This window comes from Aulostomus chinensis, chromosome 14 (genome assembly GCF_037954235.1).
Source record: "Aulostomus chinensis isolate RoL2024-O1b breed Wild chromosome 14, RoL_Achi_v1.0, whole genome shotgun sequence".
NCBI classification, from domain to species: Eukaryota; Metazoa; Chordata; class Actinopteri; order Syngnathiformes; family Aulostomidae; genus Aulostomus; species Aulostomus chinensis.
Window position 1 is genome coordinate 5,980,091 of NC_141333.1, and position 26,164 is coordinate 6,006,254.

Consider the following 26,164-nt stretch of genomic DNA (forward strand, 5'->3'; position numbering starts at 1 on the left):
TTTAGGTTACATAATGACACAGCTTGACTCCAGACGGGAGCCAACGAAGAATAAAACTTTGATTAGAAAAGAAAAAAGTGACACAGAAATGGCGTTACTGTGTTTTTAACATCCGCCCTTCTCTGTTATATTACTCAAACATTTTTTGGAAAATTGTTGGTCCTTCAGCTTTCCTGTTGGTCAACCATCTGCTTCCCTCCATGTTCATTTCTTTGCTAGGTTTCTTTTGAGGTTCCGAGGAGTTTGTTTTGACGCGGTAGCGCTTGAACACACATGAGAGAGCCCATATCTGTGAATAATCAAAGCACAAAGAAAGCCTTCGACTCGAGTCCAAACAGCACTTGACTTTTACATCAACGTTGTTTTATGGGTCTGTGCGTTGATTGGAGAGTTTCAAAAGACGAAGGGTAAAAACAATTGTCATTTCAAAGCGTTTTATATATAAAATATGACAAGTGTGGGCAAGTAAATGAATATAATGAAGCAAATATACAGAAGTATCACTTTAATACTTAACGTATGGCAAAATATATTTTCATAAGAATAATTCAATCATAGCAAAATATATTTTTGTGAAATATAAAAACATGCATTGTAATTTATGTGCTGGTTATAGGAAATGAGTAATGCGTATAACCAGGATTCTTTTTTTTCCACCTGTTGTTTTTGGTTTTTTTTCGTTTTTTTTAAGATTCATAGACATCCATTTTTAGTCTGCACAAAAACAAAGCAGAGTTCCATGTGCTTGTCAGGCCCTCAGCAGAGCCTCCACAGAGAAAGGTAATGGCTTCACAGCTGCAGTCCTGCCTGAGCTGCCGTGAGGGCTCTTGACACGCTCTGCATGAGGACCTGTCTGGGTGGCGGGAGTGTCAGCGCACCAGCTCTTTGCTGCTCGAGGTAAGGGATCAAAAGTCCTGCTGACATCTGCCACATCCAAGATCCCCTGATCCAATCCAAATGTAGAGCGTGTGGCGGTGGCTGAGCCGTTTGAGTTTACTTGTTCTGCTGTTTTCGAGGGAGTTTTGAGAAGGTCCAGATCTGACGAGCCGTGATGCTTGAGCCTCGGCTGTGTCGGTGAAGTGATCGGGTCCGGCTTATCGTTTTTCTCACAGCCTTTACGGCCGTTCAGCATTTCCTCATCCTCGTTTCTGGATTGCTGTGATTGTTGGTATAACAGGAAGTCATTACAGTCACTCTCGGTGCTCTGAAGGTGGAAGAACTGATAGAAGTGGAAGTCCTCCTCATGCACAGATGTATATTTACACACAGGCGTGTGACTGGACGCTCCTGCTGAGGAGGGGACCCTGTTGTGAGGACAGCAGCGGAGGTTAGGGGTGATGGGCAGAGGTGGAGGATGAAGCACCGGGATGAAGGTGGAGTAGTTAAAGGAAAGGTTACTCTGGAGCTCTCTCTGGTTCAGCTCCCGCTCCAGCATCACGTTCTCCAGCTCCTTGTCCGCAAAAGCTCGCCTCTTCCTCATCCGGGCGTTGATGGAGGGGCATGGAAAGCGTGGATGGTCACGCGGCGTCTGCTTTGACCAAGAGCAGGGGGTGTCATCCTCCGGTTTAAGCCCTGCACAAGGTCCACAACCACATGCTGCAGTTAAATATTAATTTATTTTACTTATTCATGAACAACTGAAGTGTTCCCCTCAGTTGTTTGTTTGAATACATTGTTTTGTGTTTTTAGAATTTAATCTGATTTTGGCTTAGAAATGGAGCAGTTGTAAGAAAGGTCAGGCTAACCCTCAAGGAAAACAAGTACGTGTGTGAGGGAATTTCTGTAGAACGTTGAAGATTAAAAAAAAAATGAAACTACATTTCCTCAACAGTCAGAGGAGAAGCAGTTGCGGAGCATGTGAATGTTAGTTCAACTTTACCCTGCAGGATGCTCTTGGCCAGCACGCTCTGCTCAGCCGCTCTGGTGTAACGTTGGTACAACATCCTCCGCAACGGTGCTGCACACCTAACACCCGTCTTCCCCTGCAGGACAGACCAGCGAGCAAGGGTTAGACGTCTGGGCATAATCACATCGGTCTGAGGCTGCAATAAACAAGGGAGTTAATACCTCAGGATGGAGCCTAAGAGAAATGTTTGTTTCGTATTTAAAAGTGGTAAAATATTTGTCTTTTCCCTGAAACAGGTTTGCAGTCTGTAATCTGTCTCATTCTGCTTCACACATCTGTAATTTTTCCAGCAATATTTGTTTATGAATATTAACAACAGCAGCAGTGGTCATACTTTTTAATCAGGGCAAACACATTCTGCTCTCAGTTGTAATTGTTCAGTCCATTTTTGACTGCTAAACAAATGATAGGTGCAACATTAATTGTTTAAAATCTGCTTTTACTGACAGAAATTATTCATGTGACAAACACTCAAATACATTTTAAAATTAGCATATACAACCTATATATATATATATATATATATATATATATATATAATCTGCATTTTTATTCTCACATAAGTTAATTTAAAATTAAGTAAACTTCCCTTTGAGGCGTGATGTTTTAGTTGCTCTAGTATAATGTTAAAGTCAGCTCTTCGGTTCTCCGCAGTTAGGAAAACTGTTAAATCAACCAGACATCAACTATCTGATCTTTCATCTCCCATCATGCTTGAGTTAGTAAATTTATTCAGTAATTTCCCATATTTGCTCCTCCGGCACTCACATGGAGCCACTATTGTGCTGTTAGTCCGCTATTTCCCCCTGTTATTTCTCCCTCACTGACCCGCCCCTGGTGCCTCCTCACCTCCGCAGCCTGCTGCCGCCTCAGCGCGACCTGCGCTGCCATGACGCGCTGCCGCTCCACCACCAGCAGGCAGCAGGCGCAGCGGCAGTCCCTCCACCGGCAGAAGCGTTTGTGGCCTTTCAAACACGAAACAACACCGTGGTTCCGACAGCGGGCGCATTTGGGGCTCCGGGTCATCTTGTGAGGTTTCTGCTGCTGGCGCTCTTGAGACAGGAAAGCTTTATTCTCTCCTCCTCCTCCGTCCCCGGGGGTCAGGGTTAACGCCGGACAGCCGCGCTGCCCCGCGCATCCGTCAGAACTTGTCACGTCAGTAATTTCTTCGGGTTTAGGTACGAGAAGTTGTTCCGTGGTGTCCAGCTGCAGGCCTCCTTCCAGCTGAGCGGACATCTATGACTTGTAGGGACTTAAAATCTGTGTTGGACTTCGTTATGCTGCAGGCTTTTACGCCAAGAGGAAACGGGACTTTGATTTTAGAGCTAATCGATTAGTTTGACTCGTCGAGTCTCAATATTGTGACAGATGTTTTCTCAAGCAGAGGTGATGCTAAAAAAAAAAAAAAAAAAGTACGCACGCGTTTTCATGAAATCATTCCAGAACAGCAGCATAACAAACCTGGATTCTCACAAATTCTAAATGAATTCACTGAAGTAAACCAGCGTCAGTGAGATTAAGGCGTCGCATCACACACTGTTCACTCCAACTTTCCTGCTCTGGAGTTCCGACTGAGGTGCTGCGCGTCTCGCCGCCTCCAACCTGCTGGACAGTGGAAACGCTAAACTCCCCTCATCTGCTCTCTGACGCGCTTTCCAAAAACAAGCGGCGAGTAGAGACCGGGCCACAATGCCGAGCTCCTGGCGCGGTAACCATGAACAAGGATTATTTTTTTTCTCCTTTTTTTGGGGGGTGGGCAGCAACCCCCCCCCCCTTTCCCCCCTTCCTCACTAATCTCACCCTACACACCCTGCCCACCTGAGACCTTGTCTCACCTTTCATAGCGATGCGACTCTCCAGACATCTTGATTGCAGGGGTGAATTTAGGTTATCACAATTCATGTTGAGACGACTTGAAATCACTTTAAGAGATGAGGAAAAAAACAGAGAAAATGACACTTTAATCGCAAGTATTACTAAATAAATGACACAATTCAGCTGTTCGGAGTGAACAGCCTATTTAGCGCTCATATATTAAAGAGACTCCTGGCAAGTTTTAGAGAATAATCACTGTCTGTAAAAACAAACCAACAAAATGAGGTTATGTGGCCGTGAAGATGCATAAAAGGCGAGTTATGTGTTTTACTGATACAATATGGACTAATTACATACAGGCCTTGGGGAGAGAGGGCGGGGGAGGGACGTCTGTGCAGTTATTCCTTCATAATAGGCTTGTTTTTAATAATTCAATGATTTAATAGCTCCCTTGATGGTAGCAACGCCACCGTTTCCTGGGGCCGCTGAAACGCATCAATATTCCCACTTAGTAAAGGTATGGATAAGAGTTTTAATATTAAAGTCCATTTTAATTCCTACCTATTTAAAAAAAAAAACTAATTTGATGTTGATATGAAGTAATTTATTGCATGATGCAATGAAGTATAGTTACGACTTCCTGAATATTTTTTTAAATCAATCCAGGCAGCTGCCCGTGGACTGTCATGTAGAGTGGATTATGTATTCGGTACATTTAATGGAGGTTATGCTCTCCCCTCAGCAGCATACACTTCATGCAAATGCAATGCTGGCTAGTGTTTCATATAAGAGCTGATGTGTCTGTGACCTATCAAAACAGACGCACTGCACTTGGATGGTTTGAAAAGTACGCCCCCTACTGGCTCACAGCTGTAACTACAGGCAGGATAATTAAACCGGCGATGTCTTCATTTCCTCGAGTGATTTCCACTTGACCTGTTTGTAACCAACCACAACAATGATACTAATTTGATAGTTGTTGTTTTATTTTTGTTTACATGGTCATTAATTATAACAATCCTCATTTCATGCTTACTGAGACTCTCTAATCCTGCATTAGTGCAAGATTCTTGCTCTCAGAAAAACAAACTTAGTTCAGTTAGTAGTGATGCCACTGACGGAAATGTCTCACATCGTGCCGTCATAAACGAAGACATCTGTACAAACCAAGGAAAGTGAGATCAAAAATGGCTTAAAGTGATTAAAAAAATAATTCTACAAACTGATCTCTTAAGGCAGGTTGTTCGGGACGCCCTGTCACATTTGGTCCTTAGCTCAGACCCCCTGCCTGACCTTACAAACGAATCAATCCTGGAATCCACAGGCAGCCAGAGCAGAGATGCCACGTGATCACAGGGGTCAAAAGCAGAGCTGTGGCTTTTGGGCAGTCGATGGGCAGTGGAGGGATTTTCAGCTGAGACCTGTAAATAGATAGTGAAATATGTTGGCATCAGAAGAGTCTGCAGGAAAAAATAAAATAACTTCTGGCAATTTTCCTCTGGCGGTTCAAAACAGGACTGGACAGCTTCCTTTACATGGCGTGATGGATGTTAACTGAAAGGTTTGTTGCAGAATGCAGGAAAATGTTTACAATTTAAAAAAAAAAAAGTTTTTTGTTTGTTTTTTTTTCAAGTAAAATTAAATGCAAAATTTACCATAGCTTTCCGGTCCTTTTTACATCACAAAATGACCTTTTGCATTTCGTCATGTTGCATTACGGGAGGTGTTGCACAGTCTAACAAGGAAAACAGTTTATGCCGCCCTTATTAAGAGCTTTGCTGGTGCCTGCAGAGAGGCAGTGGAGTGCACCTCTCAAAGCCCCTGGACTACCAAACAAATTGACCGTCATCAGTAGTGGCATGTTGCTCTGGCATTCCCATCACACAGCCTTCTCTTCACTGCACTCCATTCTGTGTCCCGCGGTTGTAATGAGAGTTGCGCCCATCGACTTACATTTTCACAGCAGAGATGGAGTTTGACAGAATACTTGGCTCCCACCATTTGGCCCGCCAGCGTGTCCTACTCCATCTTCCTCTCCCTCCTTGAGAAGCACCCCCGATTCAACTTGCAAACGAACTCAAACAAAACACAAAAAGCCTAATAATCGCTAAGTTAGACTCAAGGACAAGAGGGCTGTTCTAACTTTGAGTAAAGTTTAGAGAGGAGAGACAGAGGAGTTTGTAGACGGGGTGCTGCTTCAAAATAAATCCTGAGCTGAATGTCAATTCGCTTCAAAGAGAGAAATAAAAAAAAAAACAACACAGGGAGGTTTCACGGTGCCTTTACACAAAGGCTTTAGAACCTTTATCCACCTACTTCCGAAGAGCAGGAGACATTTTGGCACTTATCAGCGTAAAGCAGGGGCCAATAAGCTGACAGTTTTTTTTTTTCAAGGAAGGTTTAACCTGCACCTTCGAGGGTATTAGAGTTTGAAGAGGAGTCAAGAGTGAACACACCTGTTAAAAATAAACGCACTTCCAACCTCATAGTAGAGACACAACCATGTTCTTTTACCCCGTTTATATAACATTTTATGTTTCGCTTTATGCAACATTAAACCACCATCTGAGGACGGGTGAGTGCAGCCGCTGCAGATATTGCCAATTTCAACCTGTCAGGAAAAGAGAATTATTCAAATATGAGAATCTGGCAGACAATGAAAAATATATACCAAAAATGTTTGAGTAGGAGAGCTTCATGGACTCAAATTGGATTAGTCTGGGGGTGCTCTTTGGATGGGATGTACACCAAAAGTCCTTATTAATCTGACACAGTCACATAAAAGCTTTAAAAAAAAAAACCCAAAAAAACCCAGATGTGTTCATCACCGCATCATCAGGGCGTCAAACCGTTCTCATGGATTCCACCACAAAACATCATACGTGTGCCAGGTTTGGCTCTGACATGTCTGAGTTTTTGTTGTTATGCTTCTAGCATCATCTTGGGGGAGTTTAGCTTGACAGCGAGACCTCGGTGCTTGTTGTGGAGAGACGGACGGTCTGCTGGTTGATCTAGTCTTCCCTGGACTTGGTTAAATCCTGAGATACACTGCATTGAAGGCTTTTGTTTTGATTGTAAAGTAATTCAATGTGATCAAATATGTACTGTAGTTTGGAAGAAAGATAAACCTTTTAAAGGGTTAAAATGGTGCCGGTCCAAAACCCTGACTTTCCTGTCCCTGATTTATCTTTCCAGGCTGCACAGGTAATTCAGCACAGGTCTGGCTGAGCGATATGAAAAGACAGCTTGATGCAATCATGGTGAAACAAAATCCATTCAGCCCAGAGATTCAGATTTTAACGCTTTTTTTTTTGTATAGATGAAGTTTTCACAGGGGAAGAAAACAGACTTCCATGTTGTTTGTTGTAGATTTCTGATCAAATATCCAGGCGTGGATCAGTCATCGCTGCAGCGGTCATGTGATGAACCATGTGAGGGCAGCGCTTTGGTCTCCGGGTGGGTTTGTGACCACAGCCGTGACCGTAACTACATGATGTGATGATGCTTGATGACCTGGAGAAAATCCTCCAGGAGACAGGAGTTGCCCCCTCACGGCTCACTTGAGTCGACACTTTCAGCTGCTGGCTTCATCATCGTCTTCTGCCTCTTCTGACATTTCTTTGTGTCCCTGCTTTCATTTTGTCAATTTCCTTCTTTCATTTGTGTGTTATGTAACCTTCCTGTCAGTGCTGCATTGAGCCGGTTTCAGAGAGTTAAAAAGAAACGTATATTATAATGAATTTAAGTACAGCAACTTTTTTTGTGATTTATCAACCACCAAACTGAATGGCAAAGACACCGACATAATTCTTCTTTAACAAAGTGATGATAAACGGCGGGTAGGAGGGCTGGTAAAATAATTAATCCTAGTGTTGATATTGGCTCATTAAAGCGCTACTGGATTCTGTAACAACAAATTTCATTTCTTCACACAATAAAAACAATGGTCGCACTTCGGGCGGAGGCTTGTTTGTCAAACACACACAAAAAGCAGGAACTGATATATGAGAAACTGCACCTGCAATTAGAAAATAGCAGAGGCAGGAAAGAATATAAAAAAACAAATAGACTAATAAATAATAGACAATGTAAGAATTAATATGAATGAAGGAATAGAGAGGGAATATTTGATTTAAATCTCACAAAACTCCCAGAAAATACCATAAATTGTCTACTCTAGTGTGAAATTGTCAACCGCTCTTACAAAAATGAATCAGATCCCTTCAGTTTTCTTTGAGGTGACGTGTCATCCAGATATGAATGCCCTCTGCGTGCAGCCAAAGATTAGGGGCCGTGCCACATCGCACAGGCTCGCCGAGCCCGATCAATGTTCCATCTGAGGCGTCTGCTCTCAGGCCAAATCAATGAAGGACTGGTGATCCCTCACCCAGAAACACCAGTTTGTTATCTCTGCTGAATGAATCCAAGCCCCCTTTTGGAACGGTATCCCACCATGATCCTGGGGTCTGCACAAAGACCACTTAGAGTCCCTGATGTGCTTTGCGCCATTATTGATTTAGTCTGTTTGAGGCGCAGGTTAATGAGAAAACTTAAATAATGCAGACGCAACAACAGTGCCATGTGCACTCAGAGCGTCTCTCGCCTGTCCCTTCTTCCCTTTCATCATCTCAGAACTCTGAGTGTCGGTAGGAGACAGCTGAGGATGGGGTACCTGGGTACCAGCTCTAATCCCTCGTCTTCCTTACCGGCGAGGGATTGAGAGACACTCCCTTTTCTCTGAGAGATGAGATACCTGTGCTGCAATAACAGGAGAACAAGAGTCTCCCAATTTAGATGCCTCTCTCTCCACCTCTATCAGATTGAATCTGCCTCTGCAGGTTTATTGCCTCTTTTGTTTCTCGGCTTGTCACAGGATATCTCACCGAAATGTTTTATGAATGGAAAGCAATATCCCGTCAGACACAAAGCAAAGCTCTCAGTATTGTGTAATTAATGTGTAATGAGCCTCCAGACGAATGAACACGAGCAGCTCTCCATGAGCAAGAAGGATGTCGAATATGTTAAAACCAAACAAAACTGCAGACCAGTATAAAGGACATGCTTCCTCCTCCTGAGCAATGAGATACATCATCAAATGATTCGGTGAAGTTTTTTCCTTCATCTTTACTGCGTTACGTGTACAAAAGTCAATACAGAAAGGCATTGAAATGTGATATAGAGGTGCAAAAAAACAAAAGTCTTTCTAACCAAATGGAATCTGGTTCTAGTGCCTGATCTCAGTCAATTCAAATTAAAAACCTCATAACCAAGGTGTGACGTAGCTGGACGCACGCCTGGCTTCCTACTACTGACACTCCAACTTGCTGGCTGACGGCAAAGTGCCTCAACACTGTTTGCCCCCCACCATCAGGGGTAAGAAGAAGACAAGAACTCCAAGTGAAGGAGATCCACGATAGAGGAATACATCACTTTCAGGGTTTGCGGCCTATTTCAGCATCCCAACATATGTCCTTTGTGTTGATGGAGAGCAGAGTAACCGTTACCGTGGTAACTTACACGTACGCTGTGTCACTCAATCCCGCCACCACTCCAAATGTAAACGGAACAAAATTAGAATCAAAATTGGTATCCAGCTCACGACGGACTCTGGTGCTGGTTCGGTTGGGAAAGGATCCTATTCAGAGAATTCAGTAATTATCATCTTCATCCATTAGGAAGAAAGTGATGAAAAAGATAATAACGACTAAACACACATATTAGAAACATCCATATGAACAAGAACGAAATGTACAGAAAAAAGAAAGGAGGGACTAATTATTAGTTGGTTGTGTCCAGAGGAAACCCACCTGGAAAACAGCAAGCCTTTTTTTGTTGTCAGGATGACACAAACATATTTTTGAAAAAGAAAAGAGAATGTAAAAGCTTTAAATGTGTGAAGGACAAAAATGATTGCTCAGTGGTCTCTTCAAAGTTATTTGTGTCTTTTGATGTAGGTGATGAGGCCAACTCAGCAGAGGCCTCTGACAAATGCTTTGCAATGCAAATCACATCATTATGACAAAATGTGAGATTATTTTCGGTTGTTAGTGCCAGGGAGCCGTACTAAATGGCTTCTAATGTCACTCTATTCCACTGAGATGAACAAACTAGACAAATAGACAAAATCTAGCATAATTATTGCTTTAAAAAAAAAAACTAAAAACATGCTTTCAAAACATCTAACTCATGTCTTTTTTTTCCTGAAAGTGTCATCAGTTTCTAATTAAAAATCTGAATTGACATTTGCCATTGACAACCAGCAGAAAGCGAGCCGGTCGTGGGCAGAGGGAAGTTGTGCGGTGGGTGCTAATTGTGAGCCTGCTCTTTACATCCATGGGTTTGATCATGAAACACGCGTTGGAGGGAGGCAGAGGTCGGGTTTCTCTTTATAAAGCGCACCATTTCTATCGGCTTGAAAAGCACTGAGTCTTCTTGTGCTCTGCTGACTGTCAGGGACAGCTGGGACGACGTATGGAGAGCAGTCACTCAGGCTACATTATAGATGCTCTCATGCTTCACTGTTTCTTCCATTAAATCTACCCATGAATCAAATTAGCTTTCGTTCCCCCAACCTGCCACTTTTTTCTCCTCGAACCACCAAAGAAGCTACCCTCCTGCTGCGGTTCCAATAAATGTTACAATGGAGTGAATAAATTGAGTTTTACATAAATAGAATAAATAGTTTGAAAAAGTGCAGCCTAATCAGCATCTAGTGTGACTGCTGCGAAACTCATTAGCATACACAAATATGCGTTTCCACTTTATTGGGTACTAATTGTCGATTTCTCTGACTGAATGGCTCCCCCCCCCAAGATAATGATGCAGTGCTATTCTCCATATGGGAAGAGTGTGAAACAGATAGCAGGAGGACATGGAGAGAAGGCACTGAAGAAATGAAGCCGTTCATTTACACTCAGTCACCAACATTCTTTTGGCAGTTGAAAAACATCCAAGCCTCAGTTGAGAGAGTCAGGAGAGAGGAGGAAGAATAAATAAGACAAGAGAGGATTGGACATCACAGGTCTTTGGGACTTTGAAGAGGACTACAGAGGGGAGATTCATTCGGAGCAGCTAAAGTTCTTCCACCTTCAAAAGAAAAGAAGGAATAAATATATGATCGATGTCAACCGAAGCAAGACAACACTGTACGACCTTCCTCTATAAAGAGAGAAACTGAGGCTTTAATGTATCTTTTACACTTTTCCGTCTAAAGATGTTTTTTACATTGTATTTCAAATCTCTGTGTAAGTCAAACTGAATTTTAAAATCGAATGTCTTTCTTCATGTCAACTTCAAAAATAGTCGTCTGGATTTTCTTGGAAGTTGCTCTGGTTGATCTTTATCAACCGATTAAACCTCTGACAATATATCAAATATGCAACTAAGGTGCACGTACAATGGATTTCAATAGCATGTAGGGTAGAGCCACATTTCTTTAAAGGCACAATCCGAGATCAGAATGTCAAAAAGTAACTTCTTTTTCTTGATTTTTGTCTCTGATTCCAGGGGCTCTGCAGGATGCATGCTGAGAGAGACGCGTCTGTTGGGGTTGTAGCGCTTACAGAAGTTCACGATACACCAGATCCCTCCTTCCTGTGCACAGGTAACCGGTCCGAGCCGCAGGTCACCCAGCATGATCCCCCACAGGTGGGACCTTGATCATTACAAATCTCAACTGCTACCCTTCCCCACCGCACATCCACTGGCGTGAGCTCAGGTGGCTCCTCGAACCGAGACGAGTTAGATTTGTGGACAAAGCGGGAAAAAATCGTCGAAGTCACAGGCAGAAGAGACCGGATTTAGCGTGAATGACATGATGAGAGAGAAAACTTGGAATTAAATACACTCACTTAACTGGAGTTGAGAAGCAGATGCCTGTCGCCTTGGCTTTGAATCTTGTTTTTTTTTAACTGTTATATGAAATGTCTGGATAAAAAATGGAGAATGTCTTTGAAAACTTTGCTTTTATAATTTTTTTTGTTGCATTTTTACAGTTTTTACAACATCACTTTTTTTTTACAAATATGCATAAAAGAACATTTACATACATTGTATGGTGTTTATATATAGAGAATTAGCTAATTTCAACCTTTAAATACGGAATATTCATGATACCATGCAGGAATTGGGCAGCACGGTGGTGCAGTGGTCAGCATTGTGGCCTCACAGCAAGAAGGCTCTGGGTTTGAGTCCCGGCTCCAGCACGGGATCTTTCTGTGTAGAGTCTGCATGTTCTCCCTGTTCCTGTGTGGGTTCTCTCTGGTACTCCAGCTTCCTCCCACAGTCCAAAGACATCAAGAGGGGACGAGGCTGATTGATACTCTAAATTGACTGTAGGTGTGACTGTGAGTGTGAATGGTTGTCTGTCCCTGTATGTTGGCCCTGCGATGGACTGGCGACCTGTCCAGGGTGAACCCTGCCTCTCGCCTGTTGATGCTGGGATAGGCTCCAGCCCCCCTGCGACCCTTAACAGGAATAAGCAGAAGACAATGGGTGGATGGATGGATGCAGAAATTTTAGCTTGCGTCTTTGGTTTTTTGCGCTGGTGCAGGGTTGTGACTTCACATATGAAGGAAACAGGCTTGGACAAAGGCTGTGAACCAGTTTTGAATCCCTGCTGTTTTGTAGCTGAGGATGACCTCTGACCTCCTTTATTACAGGATGAATAAAACTGAATGCTCCCACAAGCATGAATTGATCATCAACTGTGCTGTAAAGTGAATCCTTACTGAGTGAAATATCCCTGCTGTGAGCCCAGTCAGACGGGGGAGAATATATTTCACCTGTCTACGTCTGCTAATCTGTCAGACATTAGCATTTAAATACATTTTACGCCTCTGTTGAGGGAGATATAGTTGATAAATGTGAACACAGCAGAATAGGTGGGCTGCTTCTCATCAAGAGAGACATGGCTGGCTATTATTAGTGACAGGTTTTGTCAATCTGTGTGTATTACAGTATGGGTGCGTGCGTGTGTGTGTGTGTGTGTGTGTGTTTATGTGTGTGCGCGTGTGCAGGAACACGGTCCATTATCTTGCATAGTAGCGTCGACTGTCTAAAATAAAATAAGTGGCTTCATTACCGGTAGTGAAGGAAAGAAAGGTAGTGTTTGTCCTTAACTTTGAATTTTTAAAGAATTTTATATGTCTAAGTCTGAATATTTATCATGAAGCTGTAAGTATTCATATGTTAATGCATCAGCACTGAATACGGATCCACCAGTATTTGCTCCCATCTCAACCTTCCTGTTGCATCTCCAACATGCAAACAAAAGAAATAGATGAGATGGAAATAGATGAGAGCTATAAGACTGAAAACGTAGGAGAGGGTAGGGTTAATCAGGGGGGACATGAAATAATAAAGATGAAGGGGGTTTGAGTCGAAGGCTGGGGGTGAGATACCGCTCAAGGAAAAGGCTTGTAATTGCCCGCTAATAACTTGTACAAGTTGGTGCTGCTAAATGATGAATGAATATGAAGAAGACAAGAAATGCAGCCCTCTCATAAATACCATCAGAAAGACTTGGGAAGGAGGCAACAACAAAGCAGGAATTAAATAAGGCACGGCGATGATAGAGGCGAGAGCGATTAGTGTGAATGGATGGTGGGAGGAAGGTCAGGAGAGAGGGGGTGCCATGTCAGAACGTCTGTTTGCATTTTCTCTGGCTGCTGGGGAAGTTGTTTTAAAGTCTGGAGAAATAAGCATGGTGATGAGGTTATTTGGGTTTAGGTTTTTTTTGTTGTTGTCTTCCCAACAGCATATTTATATACAAGTTGCTGGGCTTGCACATGCAGATACCACATTGCATTATGGGAGTTTACGAAACAGCGTGTCTCTTTTGCTTGACTTATTGAGAATCAAAGTCTGCTTGTATTCCCTGCTGCACAGTATCTCAATGGAAATGTTATTCCAAATAGTTGGAAACTTTGTGCCCAAATCCAATTAAGTTCTTCCGCAAAGCACGCCAGCGATAACTCAGATCATACACAGCAAAACTCATGACATGGAAGCGAAGTGAAAAAATGTTAGATGTGACCTAGGGATTCCAAATCAGTACCAGATACCAGTATTAGCATGGAAATAATAAGACACACCTCTTCTTAAAGCCTTTTCCACATTTCAGATGAATATTTTCAGACAAAATGCACGATCTTATTCATGCTCTGCAAAAGCCAATGTTTCACTTTTTCAGTGGCTTCCGTGTCATATGACATAGGGATTACAAATAAGTAAAAGGTATTAGTACTAGAAATGGGCAACTCGCCCCTGTTTCTTGCAGTTTTTACAGTCTCCTATATTTCATAAAAGCCTACAAAGTCATCGCTGACTGTGCACAAGGCTGCATGACGGGGGACTAATTTTCCATGTTCAACACTGGATCCCTGCAAGCCAGACCTAATTCACAGAAATTGAAAACACACAGAAAATAAATTATTAAAAGTTGAATATAACTGTCAAAGTTTCCCCGACTAATAAAAAGAAAAAGCTTAGTTATTGAGGACATAACAAGAATGTACAGTTTTAGAGAAAGCTATTATTTCACTGCTGAGTTTGCCTCCAACTATGATCTATGAGACAAAGTCCTGACTGGTATGTCCCCGGGGACATTTATTATCAGTCTGTTGTCACTCGTATAAAACAGCATTTGTTCCCTTGTAATATGCGTTTTACAGCCGTCGTAAGTCATATTTTTATCAAACTCGTTTACATATTTCAGTTCTCACCTAACAGCATCTACTGCTGATGCCAAAGATATAGAATGTGATTTTTTTTTTTTATAACATATATGTACATATAAAAAAACCACGACGATCGCAGTGTCGAGAAGTTGGTCAGAATGAAATATGAACACACCAATCAAACTGAGATACACTTGACAAAGATGAAATAAAACAATAACCCGCGACAATGCAGAGGGAAACACAAACAGCTATGAATGAATCGGCTCGATGGTATTTACGAATCTACATTGTACACTTTTGAAAAATTACTCCAAAGCAGTTGGCCTGCCAGGGTTAAAGTACCATTTTAAGCATTTCCTCTGCCAAATAAACTGGTTCACAGTGTTCCAGCTTCTTAAACTTCTTGCCCATGACAGCGAAGCACCTTGACATCAGAGGAGGGTAATATCATCAACTTGTCAGCTCTAAACCCTAAAAGTGTTTGCGCTTTATCTCCTGTTTACGGCAGCTTTTGATGTCTATAACTGCTCGGGGTGTTTATTCTCTTCCGTGGAATTTGTGGGCTGGGAGTATCAAGGTGAGGCTAGAGGAGCACAATGGAACAGAGGCAAACCAACACATAAATAAACATACAAACACTAGTCATACATATAAAAAGAGCTTGAAAAGTGTTGGACTGGCAGACCAAAAATCATTTCAATGAGCATACCCTGATAACGTTTGGGGGCAGATATGAGAGGCACTGTTAGATTTTACTTAGATTTTTCACATTTTTATTATTTTCCGAGGACATAAATTAATCTCCATTTTCTGCCGCTTTTCCTTTTAAGGGTCGCCGGGGGGCTGGAGCCTATCCCAGCTGCCTTCGGGTGAGAGGTGGGGTTCACCCTGGACGGGTCGCCAGTCCATCACAGGACCAACACACATAGACAGACTAGATTAATGTTTAATTAAAAAAAGGGGGGGGTGTAAATGTGAAACTTTGTAAGATTTAGTGCAGATTGATGGTGGCTTTGCCATCATGACTCTCAGAATGTCTTTCTAGTTTATGAATGCGATAAACACAATCAGTAAATGGCATGAGGACACAGGCTGTTGAGTCAGTGACTCAGTTAAAGTCGGTTACTCACTTGACAAATGAAAATCAGAAGCCTTTCCCTAAAGAAACACAAAGAAATTATTAAGGATTAAACTGCCTGGTTCACCACGCTAAACCAGAAAAGCCGATGTTGTGAGGTACACCTGAGGATTAATAAGCATCATTGCTTTGGTTAAAAAATTTTTTTTAAAAAGTTAAAAATCCAACACAGATTTCTCCAAACACCGTTTCTGCAGGCACTGCCAAAAACTGAGCCGCTGCTGCAACAACTGGGACACGGCTGTCTGGCCTGCCGCCCTGCCAACAACGGTCATCTCCCAATCATGACGACGGAAACAGACTGTCAATCAGTTACATTGTATAAAACATAGGATACGATTTTTAAGGATTTTAATTTTTTTTTATATGTTGTGAGCTGAAAGAGCCAACAATTCTAAAAGTAGAGTAATGGAAAAAAAATAAGAAGATTGTCCTAAATGTGAACCCTGCAGAAGCTTCCACATTAATTAAAGACAGCCTTGACTCTGTGTGTGTGTGTGTGTGTGTGTGTGTGTTTACATAGATTGTGTCCCTCCCTCTTGATGGCGGGAGGATGCATCCCATCACAGCAAAGCAAACCATAGTTGGATCCTCTACATAAACATTTGCTCTGGTGAGGGTGACCGTCCCAAGAGAAGAATTAGGTCACGTAGTTTGACAACACACAGGAAGCTATGGGGATGGTCGCTTTAGTTGCAGTCGTTGCATAGGTAAGAACTGGTATATAGGGCATATTTGCATCTGTAGGCACACACTCACACACTCACACACACTCACACTCTCTGACAGCAGACTCGGCATGAAGATTTTAAAAGGCACACAGTAACACGCATGTTCTTTGAGTTTGTTCACTTTCTCACTGTTTTTGCTGTCATCTGTTCCTCAAGACACTCCTCCACTAAACAACCTTGTGTGTGTGTGTGTGTGTGTGTGTGTGTGTATCTGTGTGTGTGTGTCTGAATGTTGACCGTGTGTATAAGGCGATGTGCATTACAAGGCACAACAAAATTGTTGACATTAATCCATTTGTTTTTCACGTTCCAACTGTGCAAAAGAGAATCTAATGTGTTTTCATGTGTTACAGCTCATACAGCAGATGTGGTTGTTGATGGCGAGAGGGGGTCTGCAGAGACGTAGAGGTTTGATTACAGTCTGAAGGAATTCTCATGACTGTAAAGTGCTCAAGGGTGGTATTATGTAGCACGGGTACAAATTTCAAGTCAAAAGTGCTTGCAGTGACCACTGTGCACAGATGAAATTAAGTTTCACCAATGAAGTTCACTTCCTGTGCTCTAGCTTGAAATGGCTGGTGTCTATATAGTTTCTGAAAACCTTGGCAATGTCCAAATTACATGTGGGGGCTTGCAGATGGCAGGAATGTCCAAGCCAAAAGCTACAGCATTGGCAAAAAATGTTTTTGGTATCTGCAGTAATTGTCAGTCGCCACATCTGGAGGAGATGCTCCTCCCTGCATCCATTAACTGAGGGTTGTTGTTGAGATTTTCAGGGTTTGTGCTTCTATCAGATCTGTCAAGAAGTGAAAACAGATAAGTGTGTGTGTGTGTGTGTGTGTGTGTGTGTGTGTGTGTGTGTGTGTGTGCGCGTGCGTGCGTGCGTGCGTGGTCCTGAATGTAGCCAACATAACAAGGCACCAATAATGGAGTCCACTCCGGCCTGTCTGACACCATTGTAATTAGCTTCCACCACTCCTTAGCTAGCCACTTGTCACAGGTGTACACTCTTCGACTCGCATGCAAGCACGCACGCACGCATATTCACTCACACAGACGGATGAAGATGAAAATATTTCAAACATAGGAAAAGATCTGTGAGAAAATAATCACTGTCCAACAAAGTCAGATATCACAACAAAAACCTCAACGTCCACTTTGGCTACGAGTGTCGACCACAGTCAGTTGGCAAGATATATGGGAAATTATGCAGATTCGGTTCCAGAGGCCTTGCAGATGATTGACAGGCTCCCTAACTGGCAATTAGTATGTGTTGGTTTCTCATTGGCCTTAACCGTGTGACTGTGGTGACAAATGAAATGGATAGACCCTCCTGGCTCTTAGGCATTCAATCACACACGCTATTTGCGTCTCTCTCTCTCTCTCTCTGCTTCAGTGTCGGTCTCCCATTTTTCTCCTCTTTCAGTCTTGCCTTTGTCACTTCTTCTCACTCCTCCGCTAAACAACTGAGATGAATTAAGTTTCAGGAAACAGTGACACTTTATTTACCTCCACATCACAGTTGGTCTGAGTGTTGAGAGGTTCACATTTGGATCTAGAATTGTAACAATAGAGGCTTTCGTCCCTGTCAGGAAATACTAGATCCTTTATCAGAACGAAAGCAACACCCGTGCCAGTGGCAGTATGTCTGTTATAAACACAACCTTGTCTGTACATAGGGGTTGGTATCTTCTGCTGAGCAAAAGCAGACATTATACAACTGCCTCTACACAAAGACTTTCATGTGTCAAGTGTCTGCAAACCTGAATAGGTCCATTATCCCTGTGTGTGCGTTTGTGTTGAAGAGGACAGCAAAGCTTTCATCAATTTACATTCGAAAGGTCCCCTATGGAGCTTTTTATCACTATGGAAGAGATTTTATAAGCAAGCTTTTTTATTTTTCATATGCTTGCACAAGGACAAGCCCATAAAGCACCCATCCTCTCACACACTGACCCTGCCTTATAAGATATTTATTGTGTCATTTATATCTCCATCAGTGCATCACAGTTAGCAGGCCCACTCCAACAAACAGCCATCAAGGGTGGCTGACACACCCAGGATTAGCAAATCTCGGCGTAATCGGTGTAGATCGTCATTAGTAAGGAATGACGACAGAAAAGATGGCGATTACACCGAGTAATATGAGGCAAAGCGAGCTCATCAGCAGCCGCAGGATCCTGGATGAAGTAAAAAAGAAAAAAATCATTCCGACATGTACAATTCAAGTGAGTGAGCCGATGGAACCAGCAAGCAAAGGCATGTGCACATTCGCACTTCAGTTCCTTTTTTAAATATCAAATAAAACTTCAGCATCTGTGCAGGAAAAGCCCTTTGCTTGCTATTGTTGGTCCTCGGGTTTAACAATGAGTTGCTTTCCACTCACTCACACGTCCCTTGATCATCCATGTGTCATCCATAGGCAACTAATCCTCCTCACCTGATACTTGTTTTCTATAAATACCTTTGTTTATTTCAAATAAAACCAATATATTGGCAGGAGGACTCAATACCACTCATTGGTGGGAGACAGTTTTGTTGGGTAGTTAATATTCAGTGGTGTGGTTGAATTGGGAACACTGGAAATTGCTTTTTCTGTTATTGGTTTGACTTTTAAAACATTTAATGTAATTTTACAAACAGGAAATAATGCCTGATGACTCGTAGGAACTCTTACCTATTATGTCCCTTTGGCATCATGAAATTCTTTGCAATCCTGCATTGATTGACAGGAGCAAGGAGTTACAAACAATTATCTGATTGTGCTGTACGGATACACGCGGCAATAGTATACAGTAATACAGTATAACTGCAGGCTTTAATATTCACAGTGAGCAAAAAGATTCAGCATCACGGGTAAATGATATTTCTTTACTGCATGCAATAGTTTAATATTCATATATTATTCATATTAACATAGATGAGCACATCGCTGACTTATGCTCCCTCGAATGGTCAAGAAACTCGGAGAGAGAACATGGCGGGACTTAATCAAAGCGATCTAACAACTCCAAAAACTGTACTTGCAACCCCTTACCTAGTCTCTCACCTTACACGACTCATCACTGATTGCAAAACACTTTGACCGAAGCTCAGAGTGTGCCGCTGTGGGCGAGAAGAGCAAGAACAAGACGACGCGTTCTGTGGCCACATTCCAGACGATTGTGCACTGCAATACACCGGAACTGTCACAGTTGGAATTATTTATATTAACCCAGAAAAGTCACATTCAGCGAGTACCTTTTTAATTGTTAATAACTGGCTTCACAAAGAACCAATTCATGCTTATTTCAACCCTTCCCAATGTTTTAATATGTAAATTGTCTCGTGCCATCATTGCGCATACAGTTAATCGGCATTAAATGTTTATTTTACATATTAGCATAATGGTAATGTAAATTAGAACATGCATGGGTCTCTTGATAAAACTTCAGCAGTAGAGAGATAAAGAAAAGAAAATGTAAACTGTTTTCACTCTGGTTCTCTTTGATTCTGGAGCATCCTCGTCTCACACAAGTCCCCCAACCCCTCCCTCGCTCCCAACCTCTGTTACACCACTGCGTTAAAATATCACTTTTGCTGTGGAAATTGTTTTAATTTGGAGGCTCACTTGTATCTGCTTTGTGGACACTAGGAAGCATGAATTTCACACCAAAGTCTGTTTGCTTAAACCCGCTCTTCCATTAAATCTGCTGAATCTCCTCCAGCTTTTAAGTCAAATCCCCCCAGCAAGAGCAAACATTTGGGTTGATATGCAGTTCAGGCCCAATACACTATGTCTAAGCTTGCATCCCATATCATTTCAGTGTCACACTCACTTGGATGAAATGTGGATGGCCTGTGATGGTTGTACGGTGTAGGTTTAGTTAGATGTTGCAGAGAAATATACAGAGGAGAGGGATTAAGTCTGTAAGGGGTTGGGCCACCATGAGCCATCAGAACAAGTCCAATACGCCTTGTCATTGATTCTGCTCATCTGTGACCTCTGCGTTCTACATGTATTTTCTTTGTCTCATTTGGTTAGATAATCTCCTGAATCCGCAAAAAGCAGTTGGTGGTGGTCTAATTGGCCAAGAGAGTCACTGAGGCATGTGTTCCATTCTGCAGTTCATTTGGCAGATGCTTTTGTCCAGAGCGACGTACAACACAAGCAAGAATTTAGACTGGAGGGAAGCCTTGGTAAGCATGGCAAGGAGCTTCAAGTTGGATTGGCCACAGGTGCTGCCATCTAGTGGCAGAAGAAGTGCCAGTTTTTTTCCCCTTAATATAATTTAACCACAACCAGTAATTCAGCACCAACAATATCTTTAGACATTCAATGTTCAACATCATCAGTGCTAAGTTTTCACTAAGAGCCGGGTCTTAAACCTCCTGACTCATTCTAGCCCTGAGGACAAAGAGGAGAAGGGTCGGGTTTAAGTGCCTTGGTGTTCCCCGAAGGCAGAGAGGGACTCTGCGGGTCGTATGGAGTTGGGTAGTTCATTGCAACATTTGGGAACAACGGAGGAGCCGTTCTTGTCACTGTTTTGTAAGCCAGAAGAAGAGCTTTGAATTTGAGCGCACTGGACGCCAGTGAAGAGACGTGTATGATCATAAGCAGTGATAGCTCATGATGTAACGGATATCCAGGGTCTGGCCACTTGTTGATACATCATCAGCTGGAAAGTGAGGAGTTCTGATGATCCCTTGCTTGTTTTCCAGCTTTGGGTCAAGAAGTAAATATTGGTTTGTTTCTGCATATTAGCAAAGTCCACAAAGAAACTATTCTTGATCCTGCATGCTAAACATAACCCTCAGCAATTGAGCCTTTAAAAAACTGTAATCAAGCCGAAGGTTGAAGTGGGCACAGTATTGCAAGAATCAATATAGAGATGGAAAAAAATCAAATGTGTCAGGATGATTTTATAGGTATGCTCAGCTGAATCCTTTTTCAGGACTTCCTCATTATATTGATTTAAAAACGCAAAGTGAGAAGCCTCACGTTTACTGGATATTCTCACTCCACAAAGTGAGCTCTCAGCAGATTTCCTTGAGTCTACCTCTGTTCAGTATGCAGGTCCCTTCGCACTGACAAAACTTGTACTCCAGACATGTTGTTTTAAAGATATATATTCACAGTTATGAGGACGACAAACACATTTCTGCCTCCACCTTACTCTCAGGGACAGATATATTGCAAAAACTAATTTAAAAAAAAAGCTTCTCGCATAGCTAAATAGGGTAAAGAATAGAGTTACAGACAGCCTCGATGAAACCTTGGCATGGATTCTGGAAGCCACACCTGCCAAAAGATTCCTTCAGTTGGAGGTGATGGTGGTGGAGAGCCCTGTTTAATACATCGGTCCAAAATCCCTTCCAGTTAAAATCTGGAAGATCTGGTGACTGCAAAGGTCATAGCTTGTGATCACATAATTCTCATACTCCTCAAAACACACAGCGACCCCTCGGTTTTGCATGGAAGCATGTGCATGTGTTAATTTTCTATTTTCATTTATTCAGGTTTTTCCCTTTCATTTATTTTTTTTACCCATCTTTAAGTGACAAAATGACTTGTTAATCCCCTTATCTCTTTTTAATAGGCATAAGGTGACATTTGATCATTTTCACGCTTGTGAGCACATTCTTTGGTATTTCTGCGTGTAGACCTACAGTCATGAGAATATGTACGGATTGGAACGAGTGTACGCGAGCTGGTGCTGGACACACAGAGAGAAACGCAGGATTGTGAGCTGCGCTGCAGCCTGCCTGGCTGCAACATAAGCCGATTTAGGACTTGTTGAGGTTGGAGATGGACCCACAGCACTGGTGCGGACATATCAGAGGAGGCAGAACCAGAGCAGATGGTGAAATAAAATGAGATCAGACCTCACAGACAACGGTGGCAGTCACGTCATTTCAAATAAGGATCAAACTTTGCCCTCCGCTTCTCTCTCTATTTCTAGTTATTTATGAATTTCACCTCATAGCTTCCTCATGTACAGTATAGATGTGTACAATCTTTATGTTATAGACCCCGAGGGAAAGAAATTGCTGGACATATCTTTCCTGATGAGAAACACCCCACCATTCCTGCTGGATGCTGATAAAATACATCTATCAATTATAATATTCCCCTATTTAAATGCTAATTTTGCTGAACAGATTAAAACTATATAAAGTTAGCGTATTTTTTCAGTTTGACTTCCCAGAAACAACAGGGCCTTTTAAGGGTTTGTTTTTTTTGATTGCTTTGAGATAATGCACCATTAAAAGTGTGTGTATGTATGTGCGTGTGTATGTGTGTGTGTCTGTGTGTGTGTGTTGCTACTGGAATTCATAGAAAGATAAATGAGCCTTTTGTTAATCACAAAGGATTTAATTTTGTAACCAGACATGGCCATTGTCACCCTACCATCTCCACAAAGCTGCTCATTGTGTAAAAGCATAGAAAGAATAAATGAGGATTCCAGGTCCAGAGGGTCTGAGCGGAAGACCCCGCTGCTTACAAAGAGATGTGTAATGTCGTCTGTGAGACAATGGCCACGCTTCTCACAGGATTTATTACCTCAATGAACATGTTCCTAATGAGTTTATGGACTCAATCGCTCGTTTCAAATTTCTGTCGATCCAACACACTGTCAACAAATCAACTTGTGCTTCAACATTGTAACTGACACATTGTTACCACAGCAACACGTCTGCCGCCTGGTTTCCGTCTCGGTGGGACGTGACTCTTTTGAAAGTTTGCAACAACAAAAAAAAAAGAAAAAATGTGACTTAGGCGCATTTCCAGCAAGAGGTTGGAGAAGATTAATTGTGCTGCTTTTGTTGTAAAATGGCAGTGTGGGCAACATACCTTGGCATAAAAAAAAACGTGGAAGGATTAGAGGCTAAAAACTGTAAAACAAAACGTGTAGTCACCTTGGATGAGACAGGAACGCTCTGGTCTCCTCACTGGTCCACAAGCTGCGGGTGTTACCACACATGTGGTCGCACCTTATTGAGAAAGAGCAGGAACAGCTGCCAGATGTGATGTTTTCAACATGAGAAGTTCTTTGGAAAATGTGTATCCGTCTCCCAATTTGCGCATTAAGTGCACTTCACTTTACTGAATGAGTCAAAAACCTAATCAAGCGAGTATTTAAAAAAAAATTTCTTTTGCAAATTCAGAGGATTTTTTTGGTTCAATGTCGACGTTTCCATCACCTCTTTGCAGGTCCTTTACTTCAAAATGTGCATGAAAGCAGGGTGATGGAAGCCCAGCTAATGTCTCGGTGGATGACCTCCCAGCTATGTGACATTGAATGCACCACGCTCACAGTTGAGTTTATTTTGAAAGACAATATGAAAGAAGGAAATAGAATAATGCTCTGATGCAATATTGCAGATGTGTCTGCTTTGATCCATCATCTGCAGATCTCATGGCAGTCTGAAAGATTTTTGCTGCACTCAGCAATATCCACAACCAGAGTGTTTTATCTGACCTCCAACTCTCAACACGGGTGATGAATGGCTGCCAGTTTTCATAAAAATCTGTCAGGAGAGTCATTTCAAGAAAATCTCATCTTTTCTAACTGCCCCTAAAAAGAAAAAAACAACATTAGATCTCTTATCCAAGTGAGTCTACATGCTTTTTTTTGTTGTTGCTTTTTTTTCATCATTCCACTTCAGTGCAAAAAGACGTCTGGCTATCAGAGAAGCAACGGCACAAGAATTGAGTTTACGCAGTGGAAGACTGGTTTCTGGAGTCCCAGACGAGGAAGTTTGGAATTTGTACAGCAGGGTGAGCAGGTAATGATGCCGGTTTAAAGAAAAAATCAAACTACAAGGATGTTCTTTGCTTACTGCTATCAAGCGTTACAGACGAGCTGTAGGAATATTGGTTCCCATATGTTGTCATTCCTTCTCATAGATTTGAATCAAGTCTGAAATACACATTTAAATTATGGGATTTTTACAAAATGTTGGGCCAATTTAGGTAATCAAGGATTAGATTTATGATATAGAGCAGGTAATTTCCAGCACGGACTGACAACTTGTCATGAACACTTTGACGACAAAGCTCTATAAGAGGAATAACCATGTGGCGCTTGAAGATGGATGGTGGATAAAAGTGGAGGGGTGCAGGGGAAGGGGACACCTAAGAAAAACTCTGCATGGAAACGAACATGCCCGTCATCGTCATCAGTCATTATCGTCCTGTGAAAGACTGGCAGACGCAACGTTTATTGAAGTGATCGCAGCACGCAGATCAAACCTCTGCAAAATAATAACTTACTAAATTCTCAGCCCATTTTAAAACTCGTGCTGAGGTTGAATGTTCTGTCAGCTCAGGATTTAGCGCAGAGCAAAGACAGCAGCAGAACTTGCTCAGATGATGCAAGTTCGCCCAGCACAATGGTTGCGTGTTGGATGACGCCGACATTAAAAAAGTGTGACTACATATTCCCTGCCTGAATTGTTCTCCTGGTCTAGCTCTGTCGGTCAGCTGACGACGATAACAAAAAAAAACCTCAATATATGTTTGCATGGGTGTGTTTTGAGAAAAGGAAGTGGGAACGCGACGGTTAATTCTGTACGTCTTTCAGTAACAGCCAGATTGAGACTGCAGGTGAGCTCAGTTCTCTTTGGTACTCAGGCATGGCATTTCACTGTTCGGGTATTTTTAGATGAGACAACGTTCTCATCGTGCTTAGCAGAGCACAAATTAACTAACGATCACGTAGTTTCTCTGAGAGAACAAGTACGTGCATTCTTCCTGTTCCTCTGCCACGTAGAGGAAATCACCGTTGCAGCTGCAGGATGAACGCAACCCCTAAAAAGAGCCCACGGAAGAAAGTGAAGACGTCTGATATTATTGTGGGTGAGAGAATGAGGGAGCATCAAAGTAAAAATGACTGTTGATTGAGGAAGAGAAGAGTCGATATGGCAGGTGAAAAGAGCTGACAGAAGACAATGGATGAGTGTGTTGCTATGTAATAGGCGTGTGATCATGTAGGGGGGGTCAACAGAATCGGTCGACGGCTCGGTTAAATGTCACTGGTTGACGAGTAGGTATGCTGCTGACGTGTACTTTGTGGCTGCCACTCTGATGTGACGTGAAGAGATTGCAATCATGTTTACTCATCAACCTATACCAGCCCCCCCCCCCCACACACACACACACACACACACACACGCACACCTCTCTGTTGCTGTGAAGTCAACAGAAGAAAAACATGTTCATATAAACTCAAGCCCTTCACGCTGTCATGGCATCATAGCAGGATGGCAAGGTTTCTCCCTGAAACAAACAGAAGAGAGTCATGTTCCCAGCAGGATGACGCTGGGCCATTTCTACACCCCCCCCCCCCCCCAACAAACAACAAGCTGTAGGGGACAACAGAGATGTGATGAGGAGCAAGGTCACGTTAACCTCAGGGCCTGACTGCATATGCCAGTCATACACTGTCACCATCATTTACAAGGAAAAGGAGGTCACACACATTGTAAAGGTCCACATTTGTCGTATACTGTATATATATATATATATGTGTGTGTGTGTGTGTGTGTGTGGGAGATGGAGATAAAAAAGCAAACGAATGCAGTTTCTCCCACAAAATTTTCTTCACGTGCAGTAATTTCACAGTTACATCCAGCACATTTTGTTTTAATATATGAAATATCTAATAATCTAATCTAATAATATAAAATAATACACTGTATAACATGAAATATCCCATTAAAATAGCATATTGTTATATGAATATAATGTTCACCAACCTATTGTGATGTGGTCTCTCTTTATGTTCCTTTTAGAACAGGATTCACTGTGCCAGTGAAATAAACCTGATGAGATATAAATTAAAATGCCGTGTAAAAGTGTTGGAACCACAGAATTAATTAAATAGTGCTCCATCATATTATTTTCCCT

The 26,164-nt window shown here is 42.2% G+C and overlaps 1 protein-coding gene and 1 long non-coding RNA gene across 4 annotated transcripts in view; one reads left to right on the forward strand and one right to left on the reverse strand.

Moving 5' to 3' along the window:
- LOC147249544 (uncharacterized) overlaps positions 1-26,164 on the forward strand; it is an 81,041-nt gene that overhangs the window by 33,687 nt on the left and 21,190 nt on the right. The window contains exons 3-4 of one of the 3 annotated variants that reach the window (XR_015119227.1): positions 11,228-11,324; positions 15,739-16,013. This is a non-coding gene — a long non-coding RNA (uncharacterized LOC147249544). Of the gene's footprint in view, positions 1-11,227; positions 11,771-15,738; positions 16,014-26,164 lie in introns of those variants that run through there. The other 2 variants (XR_015119228.1, XR_015119226.1) reach the window with 2 other exon arrangements.
- dmrt2b (doublesex and mab-3 related transcription factor 2b) lies at positions 440-3,600 on the reverse strand. The gene is made up of 3 exons (XM_086223950.1): positions 2,756-3,600; positions 1,880-1,982; positions 440-1,572 (listed from the first exon to the last, which is right to left on the reverse strand). The coding sequence occupies exons 1-3, from the start codon at positions 3,140-3,142 to the stop codon at positions 749-751; spliced, it is 1,314 nt and encodes a 437-aa protein (XP_086080076.1). The 5' UTR covers positions 3,143-3,600; the 3' UTR covers positions 440-748.